Genomic DNA, 18,041 nt, shown 5'->3' on the forward strand with positions numbered 1-18,041 from the left:
TTATTATCGGCCGGCGAACCGGCTTCCAAAAATTGCGAAGTCGACCAGGGGTCAACTACGCGGGGCATTGGGTATAGTTTTCAACTAGCAATAACCACGCCTCGGTTAGACCTCATAAGCTATGGTATCGCCACTGCGCAAAGCTAATTCGAACACGTGAACGAGTCCTTGATATAAGTCTCCATGGGGACCATTGATTGTTGGTGAAGGCCAAAAAAGTCCAACAGATACGATTGTAGTCTAACTTTTGTGAGTTCGGGAGTAAAACTGCTTTGGTATCGACATGAATCGATCTCTTTTTCTTTCATCGTAGACGATCGAGTCGTCTTGCGTGATTGCGTGACGTTCGCGCATCAACGCGCGCTACCATCAACAAACCACAGTCGCGATTCGTCGGGAAGTGAACGCGAAGCCGGAAGAACGTCTCGCTGACGATGAATAAGCCTCTAATCGCGCGCAAAAGATCGACGGGCTGCATTCCGACGCGCTACGTTCTCGCCATTCTAGGCCACATCGGTTTCGCGAACGTCTACGCCCTGCGCGTCAATCTCAGCGTCGCCATCATCGACATGAAGGTTAAATCGCACGCAATAGATCCGCAAAGAGCGAACGCAAACGCGAGAAAAAGAATGGGCGTGGCACTCGTAGTATATGCGTTCTTTTCTCTAGGACCAATACGGTTGGTCATCGACAACGGAAGGTAGATTGAAATTGAAATTAAACCTCTACGCAGTTCATTTCTCTCTCGAGGCCTCATTCTCAGCTCGTTCTTCTTCGGGTATATTTTCACGCAAGTTCCCGGAGGTTGGCTAGCAGAACGATATGGCGGCAAATGGGTAATGGGCTTGGGCTGCTTGGGCACCGTCGTTCTTTCCGTATTAACGCCGCTCGCCGCTCACTACGGCCTCGGCTATCTCATTGCTCTTCGCGTCCTCGAAGGCATTGGCGAAGTAAAAATAATATATAATTAAATTATTAATTTAATCGGATGGGGGCGTGGTTTTATTTAAGGGTGTGACGTTTCCCGCTATGCATTCCATGTGGTCTCATTGGGCGCCTCCGTACGAACGAACCATATTGACAACACTATGTTATACGGGTATATAATAATTGAATTAATTAATTAATTAAATTAGGATTTTCTATAAAAGGTGCGTGGATGGGCAATATTATTGCCTTTCCTCTATCAGGTGTCTTAGCTCAACACGGTTTTGTATCAGAGGGTCATAGATGGCCATCAATATTTTACGTATTCGGTATTTTAATATATTAATTAAAAAGGTATTTATTTATTAGTTTTCTCTAAAGGTGCTGTTGGTTTTTTGTGGTGCATAGCTTGGTTTTTCCTTGTGCACAGCTACCCCAGCACGCATCCCCGTATAAGCACGGAAGAACGAAATTTTATTGAGTCGAGCATTCCTCAAAAGACGGAAGTTGCCGTTCCGACGCCCTGGCGTGCCATTATGACGTCACCGGCATTTTGGTCAGTCATAGTGAGTCACCTTTGCAACAATTGGGCAGCCTATACACTTCTCACCAATATGCCTACGTTTTTCAAAGACGTTCATCATATAGGAATTATGAAAGTAAGAAAAAAATTTGTATATTAGAATTTTTGTTTTTTTATTTTTTTATTTTTAGGGTGGAATCTTTTCTGCTCTTCCCTATGTTGTCATTGTTATTGTTATTCCATCGGGAGGGACTCTAACGGATTTTATGCGGCGCACGAAAATTTTGTCAACAACTCAAGCGAGAAAATTGATGAATTGTTTAGGTTAGAAAAAAAATTGCTAGATATTCATTATTTATTTTGTTTTATTAGGTCAAATACTTCCGGCTGTTTTTCTTATTGGAACGGGATTTGCTTCAAGTCAAGCGCTTGCCGTTGTTCTCCTGGCTATTTCCGTTGGATTTAATGGTCTTTCCTATTCTGGTTTCAATGTGAATCATTTGGATATTGCACCTCGTTTTGCTGGCACGCTCATGGGAATCACAAATACAGCTGGAACGGTTTCTGGGATAGTAGCACCTTATGTAGCAGGAGCACTGGCCTCAGCTCCTTCAGGAACCCACGTAAAAATTAATATTCATTTTAATTAATTAATTAATTATTTTTCTTTTAGGTTTTGGCTGAAGAGTGGCGAAACGTATTTTATCTTGGCGCCGAAATTCAAATATTTGGAGCATTGATATTTCTCATTCTTGGCTCTGGGGAAGAACAATGGTGGGCCAATGGAACGTCTATGCCCGAATCGCAGACAAGTAGTCTTTCGCTGCCGCACGGAAAAGTGCAGCGAGACTTTTAAAAATTTCTAGTTTTATCCGGGGTTTCGATCACGTGCTGCCGCCACGTTTGAGATGGAGTCGTCGAGATCGTCGCCGTTCTACTTTCCCGCTCGCTACGCTTTGGGCGTAATGGCTCTCTTGGGCTTCGCGAACGTTTACGCTCTTCGCGTTAATCTCAGCGTGGCCATGGTCGAAATGAAGGCAAGAATAAGGTCTCGATCGATCACGTGACAACGAAGACGATCTCGTTTCTCGTCGCGTAGAAGGAATTCGGCTGGGATTCGACGACGCGCGGTAAGTCGAATACGCGTTCTAACGACATCGTTGACGTTTCGCCTCGTAGGCATCATTCTCGGCTCGTTTTTCTACGGTTACATCTTAACGCAAATTCCCGGAGGTCTACTCGCGGCGAAATACGGCGCCAAATGGGTATTCGGTCTCGGTTGCCTATGCACGACAATTCTCACGCTTCTCACGCCAATTGCCGCCTACAAAAGCGAATGGCTTCTCGTCACCGTGCGAATTCTCGAAGGACTAGGCGAGGTGGGGGCGTGGCACAATAAAAATACATTCAAACTTATTTAATTAACCAGGGCGTGACGTTTCCCGCCATGCACGCCATGTGGAGCAAATGGGCTCCTCCTCTCGAACGAAGCAAATTAGTAACACTAGCAATCACGGGTACAATATAAATAAATAATAAAATTAATTAGTAGTTACGTCACTTTCTTTTGGAGGCTCTTATCTTGGTACGGTGATAGCGATGCCTGTGAGTGGCTATCTTTGCGATCACGGCTTTAAGACTCCTCCTCACAAATCCAGATGGCCTTCCGTCTTTTATGTATTCGGTACATTAGAAAAAATAATTAATATTGATTATGTATTGGTACATTAGAAAAATTAATTAATATTGGATTAATTAATTAATTTTATTAGGAGCCGTTGGCTTGATTTGGTGCGTTGCTTGGTTTGCTCTCGTGCACAGTTCGCCTCGATCTCATCCACGAATCAGCGTCGAGGAACGAGATTACATAGAATCATCGATTAGTCAAGGAAATCCGATATATGACGTAATCTTAATATATTTAAAATTCAATCGAATTTTAAATAATTTTTAGGATGGCGTTTCTACGCCTATTTTACCCATGATGAAGTCGCCCGCTTTGTGGGCGATTATTATTGGTTATTTTTGTAATAATTGGGGTTTTTATACACTTCTCACCGACATCCCGTCTTTTCTTCGAGACGTACTAGGATTCGACATAGCCAAAGTAAAGAAAATGATATTAATTAATTAATCTATATGGAGTATGTGTACACTAAGGATGGGATTTTGTCTGCGGCTCCTTACATTGTTATGGCCGTTGTTGCTCCTCTAACCGGTTGGATAGCTGATACGCTGCGCGAGAAAAGTATTCTATCTACGACAGCCACGAGAAAATTAGTCAATACACCAGGCACGTTAAAATTATTTATTTATCTATTATTTATTTTTTTTCTTAGGTCAGTTGTTGCCTGCTGCTTTCTTGGTTTTAACTGGTTTCACTTCGAATAAGACTTTCGCTGTCACGTGTTTGTGTCTCGCTGTGGGCATAAGTGGCATGTCACTCTCCGGTTTCAGTGTAAATCATTTGGATATTGCTCCTCGATATGCCGGTCTTCTAATGGGAATTACCAATGCTGCCGGGACACTTCCGGGTATTATTGGACCGTACGTCGCCGGGGCGATGACTCCATCTCCACCCGGAAGTCACGTGAGTACGGGAAATAGTAGAGATTTAATTTATTGATTTATTGCGGATTAGCATTTGATAGTGGAGTGGCGTAACGTTTTTATTCTCTCCGCCGAAATCTACGCATTCGGTGGACTTTTCTTTCTTATTTTATCATCCGGGAAACAGCAGTGGTGGGGGGCGGGGCTCAGAAAGGGAACTCCCAGTAGTCACATTGTTAATGTGAAAGACGACGATGGGGAGAGGAGCATGGAATCGAATTATGGTTTCGACTATTAACGCTCGTAATTTTGAGGAACACGTTTTTTAATTATAATTAACTTGTTTTTTTTGCGTGCGTGGATAATTGATTTTTTAGATACAAGTTCAACTCTCATTCGTATAAAAGAAGAAGAAGAAAAAGATTTTTGAGGTACACATTTGATTACTCTCACGTGATTTTTTAGTGGGCGTGTCTTCCGTCGCGTGTTATTTCTCACACATCATGGCATCGCGATTCTACGTTCCTGCTCGCTACGCTTTAGCCGTCATGCTTCTCTTGGGTTTTGCCAACGTCTACGCCCTTCGCGTTAATCTAAGCGTGGCCATGGTCAAAATGAAGGCAAGAAAACCTCACGCGTGCACGTGACTCGGAAGAAAGTCGCTTCCTCCCGCGCGTAGAAAGAATTTGACTGGGATCCGACGACGAGCGGTGAGTAGAGACCTAGATTCGCCTCCAAAGACATCGTTGTTCTCGCAGGAATCATTCTAGGCTCGTTTTTCTACGGTTACATCGTCACGCAAATTCCCGGAGGCATGCTATCAGCCAAATACGGCGCCAAATGGGTTTTCGGTCTCGGCTGTCTTTGCACGACCGTTTTAACTCTTCTCACGCCGATCGCCGCCTATCAGAGCACGTGGCTTCTCATCGTCGTGCGAATTCTCGAAGGTCTAGGCGAGGTACCTGCAAAGGGGCGTGGTCAATTTGTAGCACTTGTACGGCGTCCTTTCTAAGGGCGTCACTTATCCCGCCGTGCATGCCATGTGGGGAAAATGGGCTCCACCTCTCGAACGAAGCAAATTAACAACAATAGGATATACGGGTACGTACGAACGGCCGAATAAATATTTTACCTAATAATTAATAATAAATACCTATTAATTAATAATTATTTTAGGTGCTTCTATTGGTACAGTACTAGCAATGCCTATAAGTGGAATTCTCTGCGATGTCGGATTCAAAAGTCCGCCCGCGTGGTCCAGATGGCCGTCCGTCTTTTATGTCTTCGGTATAATAAATAATTATTAGATTCTTGATTTTTTATTTCTTTTATCTAAGGTACTCTGGGTTTGATTTGGTGTATTCTTTGGTTTGCTCTCGTGCATAGTTCGCCTCGAAATCATCCGCGAATCAGCGCCGAAGAGCGAGACTACATCGAATCGTCGATACGCGATGAAGAGATTCGAAAGCAAAGCGAGACAAGCGACGTAAAAAAAAGTGAACTCAAGTCCAAAATTCAAAAAAATAGAAATTATTTTTCTAGGATGTCTCCGTACCCGTTTATCAAATTCTGACGTCACCGGCAGTCTGGGCAATTATTGTCAGTTATTTTTGCAACAATTGGGGTTTCTATACACTTCTCACCGACATTCCATCGTTTCTCAAATCAGTTCTAGGATTCCATATAACAAATGTAAATACCATAATTAATCTCCTTTATTACGAAAATATATAAAATACATATACTTTAATTAATTAATTAATCTTCTTTATTCTTATTCTTTTAGAATGGAATTTTACGTAAATATATAAAATTCATATACTTTAATTAATTAATCTTCTTTATTCTTTTAGAATGGAATCTTATCTGCTGTTCCTTACGCCTTGCTTGCCTTTGTTATTCCTCTCACCGGCTGGGTAGCTGATACACTGCGAGAACGACACATTTTGTCGACAACAGCTACACGAAAACTCATGAATTCTTTAGGTACGAAAAAATTATTTAATTAATTATTTAATTTTTTCTTAGGTCAGTTTTTGCCTGCTGTTTTCTTGGTTGCAATTTGCTATACGACCAATCGAACGATTATAATCGTGTGCCTTTGTCTTTCGGTTGGAATTGGAGGCATGCAGATGTCAGGTAGCAGTGTCAATCATTTGGATATTGCTCCTCGATATGCCGGTCTTCTGATGGGAATTTCGAACGGCGCTGGAACGATTCCCGGTATCATTGCGCCTTATGTGGCCGGTGCAATGACTCCGGCTCCTTCCGGATCACACGTGCGATCAAAATAATAATAAATAATAATAATAGATAATAATAAATAATAATACATAATAAATAATAATTATTAATAATTAATGAGGGTTATTTTTCTATTAGCAATTGCAGCTCGAGTGGAGAAATGTCTTTTATCTTGCTGCTGAGATCTACGTCTTTGGCGCGATTGTTTTTCTTATTCTAGCGTCGGGAAATTTGCAGTGGTGGGCTGGAGGAATCAAAAAATTGAAAGACGACGAAAGAAGACCAATTCTCGCCTAGAAATTGAATATTCAAAGGTAGCACGTTGAATGTATTCGAAAATGTTTTTCTTCTCGACTGATCGTTTTGTGGCTCACTAACTATTATTTATACATTTTATTAAGCGAATGACGTAGAGTAGACAGCTCCCGTATACTCGACGAAAAAACCGTCAAACGGCTGAACGAATGCGCTCTCCGCCGGCGCGCTATGTCCTCGCTTTGCTCGCCTTTTTCGGCTTGGCTAACGTTTACGCTTTGCGCTTTAATCTGAGCGTTGCGATCGTTCGAATGCTTCGCGCAATATCTAGTCACTCTATTTAGTCCGAACTGAAGTGGTCTTCGAATACGAAAGGTAAGGAAAAAGAAAGCACTCGAATCTTTAGGTATCCATATCACGTGACTCGATTAGGAGTTGTCCTCGCGTCGTTTTTCTACGGGTACGCGCTTACGAACATCCCCGGAGGATTTCTGGCGCGAAAATACGGCGGCAAACACGTTTTTGGAATCGGTTGTCTTTGCACGACAATTCTCACTCTATTCACTCCCTTGGCCGCTTACCAAAGTCCCTGGCTTTTGGTCGCAATTCGAATAGGCGAAGGAATAGGCGAAGTAAAATAAATCAATTCAAATTTAATAATATTAATCGATTAATTATAATTAATTAAGGGTGTTAGTTATCCTGCTTTGATTGTGATGTTGAGTCATTGGGTTCCTCCCTTAGAAAGAACGATATTGAGCAACATAGCATTTTCAGGTAGGTACAAAATTAATCAATACTATATTACTATTTAATATTAAAGGGGCTATGTTTGGCACTGTTGTTGCCATGCCAATCAGCGGCCTATTGTGTCAACACGGATTTCCTTCTCCTCCACACGGATCCAAGTGGCCTTCCGTCTTTTATGTATTTGGTATTTATAAATTTTTATATATTTATTGGTATTTGTGTTTTATTTTTCGCAATAGGTTGTCTTGGTCTCGTGTGGTGGGTCACGTGGCTCTTTTTCGCCTTCAATTCGCCGGCAAAACATCCGCGTATTGACATATCCGAGCGCATTCACATCGAAACGAAAATAGCAGAAGAAATGGCAGAACAAAAAATTTTCAAAGCAAGAATCAATAAATAAATAAAATCATTAATTTTCTTCTATCTTCTTTAGGGCTCAGATACTCGCATACCAATCCGAGAGATATTCACTTCGTGGCCCGTATGGGCTATTTTTATTAATTCTTTTTGTGGAATGTTTGGCTACTACGCTCTTCTCACGTGCCTTCCCTCCTTTTTCAACGACGTTCTCAACTTCAATATAACAGATGTAGATTATATTATTTTTATTATTAAATCTATTGTTTTTTTCTTCTAAAGGATGGGTTTTTGTCTGCACTTCCATACGGGCTTATGGTTGTCGTCATAGTTTTTTCTAGCTGGCTTGTTGATATTTGTAGAAGAAAATCCATCATGTCTACAACAGCAATTCGAAAATTGGCTCAAGTCCTTGGTACATCACTAATAAAAATCGATAATAATTAATTAATTAATCGATTAATTAAGGTATGATTTGCCTGACGATTTTTCCTATATTAGCGACGTATACGAGTAGCAAAACAATTGCTACAGTGCACCTTTGTCTCGGTGTGAGTCTTGGTGGAGTGACCTTATCCGGAGCAGGAATCAACTACTTGGACATCGCTCCGCGTTACTCTGGCATTATTTTAGGTATAGGTAATACTTTTGGTACTCTCGCTGGAATTATTAGTCCATATGTGACGAATGCAATGACCTCAGCTCCGCCTGGATCTCACGTACGTCATTGCAAAGATATTAATATTCTATGTGTGTATTATTAGGCTTTAAAAATTCAATGGCGAAACGTCTTCTTTTTGATTGGAGAAATCAATTTATTTGGGGCTATTATGTATTCGGTATTAGCATCCGGGAAACTGCAGTGGTGGGCTGCCGGCGGAGAGAGGAAAGCGAGCGAACGTTTACTCGTCGACGACGAATCTTCGATTAATACCGTTTCTTAATATGTTTTTAGACGTTTTTTATTTGTTTATTGCTCACCCACGTGTGCTGTTATCCGGGCCGGGGATTGACGTCAGCATCCCGGACAAAGATTCCATTTCGTCGCGAAATCGCCTCAGTTATTCTTCCTGCACGCATGGCGAGGCTGGAAAACCTCGTCGCGGGCATAACCGGTGGTTTCGCGTCGACTCTCCTACTCCATCCCCTCGATCTCGTCAAAATTCGCTTCCAAGGTGAACGAACACCTCTCCACTATCAAAAACCACCCAAACGAGCTCGAAATTTAGTAAACGAAGGTATCGACTCGTCGCGACCTCAATACCGACACACGTTCGATGCAATACGAAGCATTTTTCGAACGGAAGGCATTCGAGGTCTCTACAAGGTAAATCGACATCGTTATTGATTTCAATTCAAGCGCATCTCCTTTTCCAGGGTCTAACGCCCAATTTAGCCGGCTCCTGCACGTCGTGGGGAATATTTTTCTACGCGTATAACGCAATTAAATTATCGCTCGCCGATTGGTCGAATTTTAATCAAACGGAAGCGGGACGCCATCTTGTCGCCGCCGCTATTGCAGGTGAGAAAAAAATCAAATTAATATATGTCGAATTTTAATTAATTAAAGGTTCATTGACTTTGGCATTGACAAATCCCCTATGGGTAGTCAAGACCCGTATGTGCTTGGAATACGATTCAGCAAGTAGACGTTATCATAGTATGGCAGGTAAGACTATATAAATATATATAATTATTTATTATTTATTTGCTTAGACGCTTTTTTGAAAATCTATCGTCTAGAGGGTTTTAGTGGCCTTTATAAGGTAAAGAGAGTCTCTCTTTCTTATGTACTAGTGTAGCACTACTAGGGTTTCTTGCCTGGTCTTTTGGGAGTTTCTCATGGGGCCTTGCAATTCATGGCCTATGAGGATTTACAGAGGAGACATCGTAGGTGGATGGAAATGAAAGACACAGATCAATTGGTCAGCAATAATTAATTAATTAATTAATTAATTAATTTTCTTAAGGTGGCGTTTGAGTATATTCTTCTCGCTGCTCTGTCTAAAGTCTTTGCCACTGTGTTGACGTATCCCTATCAAGTCGTCAGGTCTCGGCTTCAGGTACAATTTTAAAATTTATTATTAATTAAAATTTTTATTTTTTTTGAAGGATCAGCATCGAAATTATGAGGGAATAAAGGATGTCATTCGCGACACGTGGAAGTATGTTTCTTGATAAGTTTTAATTAAATTAATTTTTCGTTTTTGAGGCGTGAACGTGTACGGGGATTTTACAAAGGATTGGGGACAAATTTGTTGAGAGTCACGCCCGGAACGTGCATTACCTTTGTTGTATACGAAAAAGTAAAGGCTTATTTAACCTAGTCGATTAAAATATTTTGTATACGTAATAGGTTTGCAATGCGCATGCGTGCGCAGTTAGCCACGAGATCTCGCCGTCCTTGTCGTCCCGCGGCCGTCTGTCCTCGTTTTCAGTTGCCGAAAAAGTCTCAAACGGACTAGGTCGTCTTTTTTCTTCGTTTGGGATCTGAACAAGGCTTTTTTGGAGCATTTTTCGACACGTAGTGCTTCGCGCATGCGTAAGGTAACGTTGACGTAATGCATACCAGAAAGGGGTCTTTTTAGTGTGAAATTTGACCCGCACCAACTGTTTGACATCGTAGGGTTGTTCTACTCATAAAATAGAGCAGATCTAGTGCGTTTATTTGAAAATCCGTGAGGTCAGGTTTTTAGGCATCCCTGAACCCTAATTCCAATCTTTCTACGTCAAACGATAGGGCTTTGGTGCTTAGTTGACTCCGCGGTCTCAAATTTGTTCTAACGCTTGAATTTTTGCTATTTTGGGGGCGTGACTAATATTAACGCATACCGGAAGTGGGTCCTTTTTGGTGTGAAATTTGATCCGCACGAACTGTTTGACCTCGTGGGGTTGTTCTACTCATAAAATAGAGTAGATGTAGCGCGTTTATTTGGAAATCCGTGAGTTGAGGTTTTTAGGCAACCGTGAACATAGTCCATGGTTTTTGCTCATTTTGGTGACCTCTCCGATTCCTAAGATTTCTTTATATAACAATGGGGATTGGTTGCCTGTTTGATCTCGCGGTACCAATTGGACCTCACACCTCAAATTTTCGCTGAAATTGGAATTTTTTGTAGATGCCTATATCAATACATGGATCAATTCCCTCCTCCTCCACAGCGTTTCTTTCAATTATTCAAGGTAAATAAGACCGTAGATTTGAGTGCTTTGATTTCACGTTGATTTTTCTTTAGTTCTCTCCTCTCCCCCAACGGATCAATCCGACGATATTAGATGCAGAAAGAAGAAGATGTAGACGAAGCCATCACCCTGGGGACTTGGGTTAAAGTCTCCCTCCTTGTGGGCTGGAGGATAATCAGCTTCTCCCCTGTGGACTTGGGTTAAAGTTCACCCTGGTGACTTGGGCAAAGTCTCCCTCCTTGTGGGCTGGAGGTTAATGCGCTCTCCCCTGGGGACTTGGGTTAAAGTCTCGCTCCTTGGAGGCTGGAGGATAATGTGCCTACCCCCTGTGGACTTGGGTTAAAGTTCACTGTGGGGACTGCAGTCTCAGTCTCACCACTTGGCCTCCTAGGGGGGGTCAAGTGGCAGCGCAGGAGCGGCGGCCCAGGGACAACCAAGAAAGAAGGAGGAGGAAGGGGGAGACCGGAAGGACTTTTTAAATTTTTATTAACATCCGGGATATTTTTAATAAAATTTTGAACATAGTTTCTCCTACTTTTTGGTATAAAACGTCCGCGCGCGACATGCAACGACGTGCTCCCCGCGCGTTAGCGTAGGGACTTTGCCAGTGTGCAAAGTCCCTAAGCTCGCTTTCGTCTCCATACCCTGGAGATCAAAAGCTCCTACCGTTAATTTCATGCAATAAAAATTTCATGCACTATAAAAACCGCGCGAAGACGTTCTCTTCTTCTTCTTCTTCTTCCTCATTGGCGTTTCTTAACTTCATCACTTATGCTGAAGAAAGCGGCTGTCATTTTCAAGACTGGATCATTACAAAGTGAGACTTGGGGGCTCAAAACCATGAACTATAGTTCATGGACACTTTTAGTCAAAAACCGTGAACTATAATAGTTCATGGTCAAATTTTACCGCGGTCCATCAGAAAAGAAGAGGGTTTTGACTAAAAAGCGGGGGTCTCTAGTTGCACTGTAACAGTATCTTTACCTTGACGATGTTTGAAAGTTCATTTCATGCGATGCGCGTGCGCTGTAACATGATCCTAAAAAGGGGCCCCTATTATACGATCAAACCGAAATCGCCTACTGTCTTACCTTTGAACAATCGCTCGCGTTTCGAACGCTTTCTAGAGTTCGCAGACCTTCTCCGATCTGGTAACAAAATATAATCCTGAACGGGGGCCCCTCCTTGCACGACATCAATCTCCTCACCTTTCTCTCTTTCCAAAGTGCCTAAAAACAACGCTAGCGAGCGCTCTTGAGAAGCTGTTTAGAGCGAGTTTTCGAAGGACGTACAGTCTCTTGTACACGCATGCGTAGTGTCCTTAGCGCGCGCTCACGCTCACAAATAAACGATAAAAATCTCGTGAATATATACAACGGGAAGTAGTAGAACTTACACCCAAAAAAAGAGAAAGAAAGAGAGCAATACACCCCAGTCACATAAATAGCAGTAAATCTATCGTAGCAGACCCTAATTTCAAATTAATTTAAACCAATTTATCTCTCTTATGTCTCCCCCTATATCTCTCTCATTCCCTAATAAACACGTGACCCTCTACCCTATGTATGAAAGGGAGACGGAAGCTGGCTGCGAAAAAACGGATGTAGCAGTGCTTCAGCGGCTGTCATACGTTTCGCTGGCTCATACTCGAGCATTTTTTCAATCAAGTCAAATATTTCCACGTGAGCCCGTTCATTCGACTTGGAGTACTTCTATATATAAAAGGAGTGCCCTTAAAGGGGCCCCCTCCCTATTGATATTGATATTCCCCTACCTTCAATTTCCTGCAATGATGTCGTACGTATCGTCCACTTGAACTATGCTCGTTCCAATCTAACTCGTCCTTATGAAAATACCGCGTTTTTCTACTCAAAACGAATTTAGAGATAGCGCGCGCGATCTGTGTGGATTCCTCACTTTGAGGATCTTCGCATGCGAAGTGGAATGGGTCCAAGAATGGCTTGCATCATAGCCAAATGCTCGAGATTGTCATGCGTCTATTATAGGACATTCCAAGAGGGTCCCCACCCCAACCCCTTGACCCCTCACCTGGAACAATGTACTGCCTGTGTAAAGTTCATACATTATGCATCCAATACTCCACATGTCACAAGGATGAGACCAGCCAAGTTCTAATAACATTATATAAGAAAATAGAAGAATGAGAGATAAGATTATATAATCTTAATCTTATATAATCTTAATCTTAATCTTATACCTAAGATGACTTCTGGGGCTCTATAGTGTCTCGTTGATACGACGGTGCTGTGATGCTCGTCGTCGAATGTTGCTGAGCCAAAGTCGATGAGTCGAACGTTACAGTGTTTTACAATGCGGACGTCTTGTCGCTGCGCGGCGGAGAATTTAATTAATTAAACATTAAAAATTCTCTTTTGTTTTTACTTTGACGTGATCGTATACCATACACGATTCTGACGACACAAAGAGAATATTCTCCGGTTTCAAGTCCGTGTGAGTAATACGCAATCGATGTAAAACTAAAATATTGAATTCTAATAGAAAATATTTAGCGCGCGTTATCTTTTTCTCACATGCAACCGCTCTGATCACTTGGTACGATATGCGTTGCACATGATGTAGCGGATACGGACGATAGTTATTATCTTTCTAGAAGGGTGTAGTTTTCGGTTACTTTTAGCGCGCGCTACTCCCATAGCAACGAACCAAAAAGTCAAAGACGCTCAAGCCGAGCATTTCGAAAACGAGACACATGTGCCCGTAGTAATCGAAACGATCTTTCAACTGAACGCACAATCTGCGAAACGAGAGAACGCGATTATCGATTCGCGCGGAGGCGTTCACACAAAAAGGTTTCGTTCCATTTAGCGCTAATGCGTTTAGAGAGTGCGCGCAATAGGCGACCCCCGTTGCGCGCGCGCGTCCGCGTTTTTTACTTACTGTTCGCCTTTGGGGTCTTTCATCTGCAGTCGATCAAGAACGCGTATTTCGATCTTCGCCGCGTCGCTGCGCGAAGAGACACAAATAGAAACGATCCCCGCCCACATTTCATTCATCGCGAAATAGACCGCGACGTGCGGAGGCATTCGCATATTTACACCAAGCCCGCTTCCCAACCGAGGGAATTAGGAGGCTTCGTTCCTCCGGCGGCGGCGGCGATCGCGCGTGTCTTACCGATATTTTTCGATGTTCTTGATGATTTTCAGTGCCATTCTCTTGTTGCTCTTTCTAACAAACGATCGTTGATTGGTCGGAAAAAGAAACGCGTGCGTGGGTGCGTGCGTGGGGGGCAAACCCAGTCAAAAACCCGGGAATTATCTTTCTAAAGACAAAACGAACCTATCGACGCATTCGACGACCTTCCCGAACGTTCCCTCGCCGAGCGTCGACCTGATTTCGTCTACAGAAAAAGAAACAACGCATAATAAAAAAAAAAGCGTCTAGAGGTGACAAGGAGGGGAATCGAACGCGCGACGCGAAACAGAACAAAACGCGAGCGCGAAAACATGGACTGCAGCACGCGACGCGCTCGTAATACATCTATCGATTCGATCGCCGGCCTTATAAATGAGATGCCCGTCTTGATCGTCGCGAACAAGAATCGATCGTCGCGCCGCCGCCGTCGCCGCGACGTCCTTCGACGCTTTCTCCGCTTTGGGCGCCGTAGCCGTCGCCCCGGCGTGATGATAGCCGTTGCGCTGCCCACCGTTCTGAGAATGATACGTTGTCGTCGCGCCTGCGCCTGCGCCGCCGCTCGGCCCACTCGCCGCCGCCTGCGAACCAGTTTGCATTGAGAGTTGAACGACGAGACGATTGACCGTCGTGGCGACCGAAGCCGAAGAGGGGGCCCCACCGTTCGTCGTCGCGACGGCGACGGCTTCGACGACGTCAGTCGTCGCGCTTTCGCTAGCGATCGACGACGACGACGACGAAGGCGCGACGCCGCCACCGCCGCCGCCACTATCCATTGTTTTTAGCGAGGCGGCGGCGGCTCGTTGGAGAATTTCCGTGCCAGACATATTTACACACGCGCGCTCTTTTTCGCGCCCTCCTCCCCCACGCGAGAACGAACGAATGTGGAGTCGAAAACGAAAGAGAGATCGTCGAAGAGACGGGCGGGCGGGCGGGCGGGGGGGGCCTTGATCGATCGTTCGCTTGTGCGCGTGTGCTCTATCGTGTACTACGTCAGAGGAATCTGGGCTGTTGCTTTCGTTATTGATTAGGGGAATTGGCCAATGGGAAAGCGCGATGGGTCGTGCGTCGATTTCTCGCACGTCGAATGTGTACGCGGAAGGCGCGCACGCGAAAACACGATTCGCGCGCCGGCTAAAAGCGCGAGGGGGTCGCACGACACGAACAGCGCGAATTCCGGCTACATCCGGTTTAAAATATCCGGGCACTCTCCCTTTCAATGTACAAATACAACCCCCGTATGCGGACCGAGCCAAAAACTCGTTCGACGAATGCGTACGACGACAAAACCATCTTACGTGATTATAATAGTGATGTCGACTTCGACTTGGTCGTCTCTCTCGTCGATATCGATTTCTTTCATCGACATAGCCTCGCCAACGATCGCGATATCGCGATCGACTTCGACTACGACTTCGCGTCCGATAGCGATCGTAGCGGGCTCGATTACGTTCGTAGTCGCGTTGGCGTTCGTAGTCGCGATGGAAATAGTATTCGTTTCTTCGTCGATCGCGCGATCGACGCTCGTCCGGCCATCGATATAGTCCGTGAGCCATGATGATGATGCGCTGCGCGCTGGAGAAAGGCGAAACGTGAGCGCAAAATTACAAAATGAGACGCGTGTAACGCGCGTTTACGAAATTCCCGGACTGTCCTATATGGCGTCGTTGAGAAATCTCAGTTTGAAGAACGTGTCGCGAATTCGCGTCTCCTTTTGCAGTTTTGATCCGAAATCGGGTACTGCGAGGTGCTCTCCTGACGTCGATCGTACGCACTGTCCTCAACGTCCTCTAGAGATTTTCTCCGGCGAGTTTCAGCCGCCAAAATGAGAACGACTAATCCAAAATGCGAAATTAAAGCAGACGTGAAAAACGACGGCTCTAATTCGTCTATTGCAGTGACTCTAGGTAATCCAATTAATTAATTAATTAATTAATTTAATTCGGGGGATCATTACTTGTCAGCCAATGGAAAAGACGTCCAATTCAATCCGACAAAAACACATCTATTGGACATCCTACGTGAATTCAAAGCAAAAACAGACAATCTCTAGGATACATACGTACATATATCTCTCAATAAATAACGATTGACCCCATCCATTTCGAAATCACGCGATCCCATCATACCTTTGTCTTACACAAACTCAAAAGGGAGAAAAAAAGAAGAAAAACACGTCAGACAAATCCAAATCCTTTCGCTTTGATCGCCAGTCGCAATTTCGCTCGCAGCAACGCTTTCGACGAATAGAAAGGCACGTAGAGCCGAGAAATGCACGTATTCGCCGTCGGCAAATGATTGTCGTCAGGCGGTCGTATCGTAATCGTGGGCAACGGCTGAAATCCTTCTTCGCTCGCCGGAAGAGCGGGACTCGACGTCCAAAAATAAACCTAAAACATCAATAAAGAATTCTCCCCTTCCTTCGTATTTTTTTATTTTTTTTCAACGTACCAAATCTTGTTTTTCTTTACGACTCAAGTTCTCGACGACCTGCCAAAACCAGCGCTTAAATTGAACGAGACGTTCGACGGAATCGCACGCTGAAAAAGCAGTCATTTTAAAATTAAACAATAAATACATCCCCCCTTTACCCGTCTCGTCATTAAAAGTCGTATACTTCTTCAACTGATCGACGCTCACGTCGCCGCAGCCGTTCAAAAGAAGTCGAAGATCCTCGGCCATCAGGCCGGAGAGTGTCGACGACGGCACGACGTCGCCGAGGCCGCTCGCCATGGCGTCAAGCGATCGTTCGCGACATTTTATCATTACCCATTCGGCGTATCGCTGGACGTACAAATCAACGTTATCGGCGGTCAGAAAAGCGTTCTTTTCGTCGTCGCCGTCCTCCTCATCGTCGTCTTCGTCGTCGGCGGCGACGAGACGAACCGTTTCGCCGCCCTCTTCCTTGCGCAGAACGACGGTGCACGGGAGTTCGATCGAAGCGAAATAGACGTCGGAATTCGGCTCGCGAGCGGCGATGAGAAGTTTTCGTAGGCTCTCGTACAGAGCTGGATCATAGAAGGCGAGATCGTGAAACGACGGCTATAGGACCAAATATTCATTTTTTAAATAAATTAATAGTCGCGATTCTTACCTTGCGTCCTAGCAAATATTTCAATACGTGTCGATTCAAAGTGATTGGACACAATTCGTTATGCAAAAGACAGAGTCCAAAAATTCTGTAACACAAAATTATTCAAAAAAGGATTCTCTTTCTTTTTCTTTCTCACCTTCCAACGTTTCGATAGGCGTTTAATCGAGCCGCCGTATCCTTGCCGACGCGCGGCGAATAGAAACCGGCCTTTCCGGGTTGAAAAAAGAGCGGCGAACACTCGTCCAGAGCGTCGCTCGCCGTCGACGACGATTTTATCGCATCGACATCGCTACTCGTTTCTTCTTCGACGGCGCTTTTAGCCGCCGCCGTCATCTCTTTCGCTTCCCTGTCGCCAATGAAAAAAAAACCGCTACAAGTACGAGAATAAATAGAAAAGAAAAACCCGACCGTCCACTAGTCGATATAAGCTCCATAGCGTCTTCAACTCGACGCTGAAGCGAGCCAGGACTCGCTAGAAGAAGCAGTAGCTCAGCAGGTGGCAATTCCAAAAGCATTCCAGTAACTTTACGAGCATTTTCCTACAACAAAAAGAAATAAGATCCCCCCTCCCCTCCCCTGTCGACGTCGATCGCGCCTACCGCATTAATATTGACGACGCGCGGAAAGAGTCGCTCGCCGAGCGCCTGTTTGTGCGGCAATAAATTGCTACTCGGATCGAAATCGGGCGTAAACGGCGGCGCGTTGACGTCGAGTCGCGATTTCTCGCGTCCTCCTCGTCGCATCGCCGCCGCCGTTCCGCCGCCGCCGGCGACGACAGCAGCGACGTCGGATAAATGATCGAGATTGGCGAGACGACGACGATAACGCGACCATTCGCGATACTCCAAAACGCGTTCCCAATCGCGAACTTTTTGACTATATCGCACCGTTTTACGACCACTCTGAAGACACTCCAACGACGGCAACTTCTCATCAGACAAAAGCGCCTAAGAAAGAGAAATTAAATAATGTCAAATTATTACTTTG

General features: G+C 44.4%; 7 protein-coding genes and 1 non-coding gene across 9 annotated transcripts; 5 read left to right on the forward strand and 3 right to left on the reverse strand.

The window, feature by feature from the left end:
• Positions 1 to 10: 10 nt before the first annotated feature.
• LOC136198269 (U4 spliceosomal RNA) lies at positions 11 to 145 on the reverse strand. The gene has a single exon (XR_010672718.1). It is a non-coding gene; the product is annotated as a U4 spliceosomal RNA (small nuclear RNA).
• Positions 146 to 363: 218 nt separating this feature from the next.
• LOC136197705 (vesicular glutamate transporter 3-like) lies at positions 364 to 2,369 on the forward strand. The gene is made up of 9 exons (XM_065987522.1): positions 364 to 575; positions 670 to 700; positions 751 to 950; positions 1,012 to 1,099; positions 1,152 to 1,256; positions 1,309 to 1,586; positions 1,642 to 1,774; positions 1,823 to 2,073; positions 2,124 to 2,369. The coding sequence occupies exons 1-9, from the start codon at positions 435 to 437 to the stop codon at positions 2,304 to 2,306; spliced, it is 1,410 nt and encodes a 469-aa protein (XP_065843594.1). The 5' UTR covers positions 364 to 434; the 3' UTR covers positions 2,307 to 2,369.
• On the forward strand, positions 2,351 to 4,383 carry LOC136197704 (sialin-like). The gene is made up of 10 exons (XM_065987521.1): positions 2,351 to 2,487; positions 2,550 to 2,580; positions 2,630 to 2,829; positions 2,880 to 2,967; positions 3,024 to 3,134; positions 3,223 to 3,356; positions 3,405 to 3,557; positions 3,611 to 3,743; positions 3,790 to 4,040; positions 4,092 to 4,383. Exons 1-10 carry the CDS (start codon positions 2,359 to 2,361, stop codon positions 4,296 to 4,298), a joined length of 1,437 nt encoding a protein of 478 aa, XP_065843593.1. The 5' UTR covers positions 2,351 to 2,358; the 3' UTR covers positions 4,299 to 4,383.
• LOC136197706 (sialin-like) lies at positions 4,361 to 6,666 on the forward strand. The gene is made up of 11 exons (XM_065987523.1): positions 4,361 to 4,431; positions 4,466 to 4,620; positions 4,680 to 4,710; positions 4,759 to 4,958; positions 5,014 to 5,101; positions 5,177 to 5,287; positions 5,338 to 5,486; positions 5,543 to 5,692; positions 5,854 to 5,986; positions 6,029 to 6,279; positions 6,383 to 6,666. The coding sequence occupies exons 2-11, from the start codon at positions 4,504 to 4,506 to the stop codon at positions 6,539 to 6,541; spliced, it is 1,389 nt and encodes a 462-aa protein (XP_065843595.1). The 5' UTR covers positions 4,361 to 4,431; positions 4,466 to 4,503; the 3' UTR covers positions 6,542 to 6,666.
• Positions 6,667 to 6,685: 19 nt separating this feature from the next.
• Positions 6,686 to 11,323, forward strand: LOC136197712 (solute carrier family 25 member 32-like). Its single transcript, XM_065987530.1, has 20 exons — positions 6,686 to 6,874; positions 6,932 to 7,131; positions 7,189 to 7,276; positions 7,323 to 7,433; positions 7,489 to 7,631; positions 7,683 to 7,838; positions 7,889 to 8,021; positions 8,075 to 8,325; positions 8,371 to 8,781; positions 8,836 to 8,933; positions 8,984 to 9,128; positions 9,177 to 9,275; positions 9,323 to 9,372; positions 9,418 to 9,531; positions 9,577 to 9,669; positions 9,719 to 9,771; positions 9,819 to 9,912; positions 9,963 to 10,153; positions 10,726 to 10,789; positions 10,843 to 11,323. Exons 9-18 carry the CDS (start codon positions 8,685 to 8,687, stop codon positions 10,098 to 10,100), a joined length of 981 nt encoding a protein of 326 aa, XP_065843602.1. The 5' UTR covers positions 6,686 to 6,874; positions 6,932 to 7,131; positions 7,189 to 7,276; positions 7,323 to 7,433; positions 7,489 to 7,631; positions 7,683 to 7,838; positions 7,889 to 8,021; positions 8,075 to 8,325; positions 8,371 to 8,684; the 3' UTR covers positions 10,101 to 10,153; positions 10,726 to 10,789; positions 10,843 to 11,323.
• LOC136198118 (sialin-like) lies at positions 6,709 to 8,550 on the forward strand. The gene is made up of 10 exons (XM_065988034.1): positions 6,709 to 6,804; positions 6,844 to 6,874; positions 6,932 to 7,131; positions 7,189 to 7,276; positions 7,323 to 7,433; positions 7,489 to 7,631; positions 7,683 to 7,838; positions 7,889 to 8,021; positions 8,108 to 8,239; positions 8,453 to 8,550. Exons 1-10 carry the CDS (start codon positions 6,709 to 6,711, stop codon positions 8,548 to 8,550), a joined length of 1,188 nt encoding a protein of 395 aa, XP_065844106.1.
• Positions 11,324 to 12,134: 811 nt separating the features above from the next.
• Positions 12,135 to 15,531, reverse strand: LOC136197703 (dual specificity protein kinase CLK2-like). 2 transcript variants are annotated; one of them, XM_065987519.1, is made up of 13 exons: positions 15,259 to 15,531; positions 14,307 to 14,541; positions 14,108 to 14,168; positions 13,943 to 13,996; positions 13,709 to 13,774; positions 13,475 to 13,565; positions 13,342 to 13,417; positions 13,193 to 13,287; positions 13,008 to 13,137; positions 12,839 to 12,921; positions 12,707 to 12,786; positions 12,564 to 12,654; positions 12,135 to 12,501 (listed from the first exon to the last, which is right to left on the reverse strand). In XM_065987519.1, exons 1-13 carry the CDS (start codon positions 15,514 to 15,516, stop codon positions 12,349 to 12,351), a joined length of 1,473 nt encoding a protein of 490 aa, XP_065843591.1. In that variant the 5' UTR covers positions 15,517 to 15,531; the 3' UTR covers positions 12,135 to 12,348. The 2 variants fall into 2 exon arrangements, with proteins under 2 accessions (XP_065843591.1, XP_065843592.1); XM_065987520.1 differs by lacking the exon at positions 15,259 to 15,531 and having other exon boundaries at positions 14,307 to 15,241.
• A 413-nt stretch (positions 15,532 to 15,944) lies between these two features.
• LOC136197702 (E3 ubiquitin-protein ligase UBR5-like) lies at positions 15,945 to 18,001 on the reverse strand (the record flags this gene model as incomplete). Its single annotated transcript, XM_065987518.1, is given in 7 exon segments — positions 15,945 to 16,350; positions 16,412 to 16,500; positions 16,552 to 17,002; positions 17,055 to 17,139; positions 17,191 to 17,400; positions 17,463 to 17,593; positions 17,654 to 18,001. Coding segments are annotated over 7 exon segments (1,527 nt in total), but the record flags the coding sequence as incomplete, so codon positions are not given.
• Positions 18,002 to 18,041: the final 40 nt, after the last annotated feature.

This window comes from Oscarella lobularis, chromosome 18 (assembly GCF_947507565.1).
Source record: "Oscarella lobularis chromosome 18, ooOscLobu1.1, whole genome shotgun sequence".
Classification (NCBI taxonomy): Eukaryota; Metazoa; Porifera; class Homoscleromorpha; order Homosclerophorida; family Oscarellidae; genus Oscarella; species Oscarella lobularis.

Excerpts from the sequence above, each read along its gene's own strand:
- LOC136197712 (XM_065987530.1), top strand. The coding sequence starts at position 8,685 with ATGGCGAGGCTGGAAAACCTCGTCGCGGGCATAACCGGTGGTTTCGCG. Across the intron at positions 8,934-8,983 it reads GCATTCGAGGTCTCTACAAG|GGTCTAACGCCCAATTTAGC; the intron begins GTAAATCGACAT and ends CTCCTTTTCCAG. Across the intron at positions 9,913-9,962 it reads CCTTTGTTGTATACGAAAAA|GTTTGCAATGCGCATGCGTG; the intron begins GTAAAGGCTTAT and ends TATACGTAATAG.
- LOC136197705 (XM_065987522.1), top strand. The coding sequence starts at position 435 with ATGAATAAGCCTCTAATCGCGCGCAAAAGATCGACGGGCTGCATTCCG. Across the intron at positions 701-750 it reads TTGGTCATCGACAACGGAAG|GCCTCATTCTCAGCTCGTTC; the intron begins GTAGATTGAAAT and ends TTCTCTCTCGAG. Across the intron at positions 1,587-1,641 it reads ATCATATAGGAATTATGAAA|GGTGGAATCTTTTCTGCTCT; the intron begins GTAAGAAAAAAA and ends TTTTATTTTTAG.
- LOC136197706 (XM_065987523.1), top strand. The coding sequence starts at position 4,504 with ATGGCATCGCGATTCTACGTTCCTGCTCGCTACGCTTTAGCCGTCATG. Across the intron at positions 5,102-5,176 it reads AACAACAATAGGATATACGG|GTGCTTCTATTGGTACAGTA; the intron begins GTACGTACGAAC and ends TAATTATTTTAG. Across the intron at positions 5,693-5,853 it reads TAGGATTCCATATAACAAAT|AATGGAATCTTATCTGCTGT; the intron begins GTAAATACCATA and ends TTATTCTTTTAG.
- LOC136197703 (XM_065987519.1), bottom strand. The coding sequence starts at position 15,516 with ATGGCTCACGGACTATATCGATGGCCGGACGAGCGTCGATCGCGCGAT. Across the intron at positions 13,138-13,192 it reads TGGTATACGATCACGTCAAA|CGACAAGACGTCCGCATTGT; the intron begins GTAAAAACAAAA and ends TCCGCCGCGCAG. Across the intron at positions 12,922-13,007 it reads AGCCCCAGAAGTCATCTTAG|AACTTGGCTGGTCTCATCCT; the intron begins GTATAAGATTAA and ends TAATGTTATTAG.
- LOC136198118 (XM_065988034.1), top strand. The coding sequence starts at position 6,709 with ATGCGCTCTCCGCCGGCGCGCTATGTCCTCGCTTTGCTCGCCTTTTTC. Across the intron at positions 7,277-7,322 it reads GAGCAACATAGCATTTTCAG|GGGCTATGTTTGGCACTGTT; the intron begins GTAGGTACAAAA and ends TTAATATTAAAG. Across the intron at positions 8,022-8,107 it reads AAAATTGGCTCAAGTCCTTG|CGACGTATACGAGTAGCAAA; the intron begins GTACATCACTAA and ends TTCCTATATTAG.
- LOC136197704 (XM_065987521.1), top strand. The coding sequence starts at position 2,359 with ATGGAGTCGTCGAGATCGTCGCCGTTCTACTTTCCCGCTCGCTACGCT. Across the intron at positions 2,581-2,629 it reads CTGGGATTCGACGACGCGCG|GCATCATTCTCGGCTCGTTT; the intron begins GTAAGTCGAATA and ends TTCGCCTCGTAG. Across the intron at positions 2,830-2,879 it reads TTCTCGAAGGACTAGGCGAG|GGCGTGACGTTTCCCGCCAT; the intron begins GTGGGGGCGTGG and ends TTAATTAACCAG.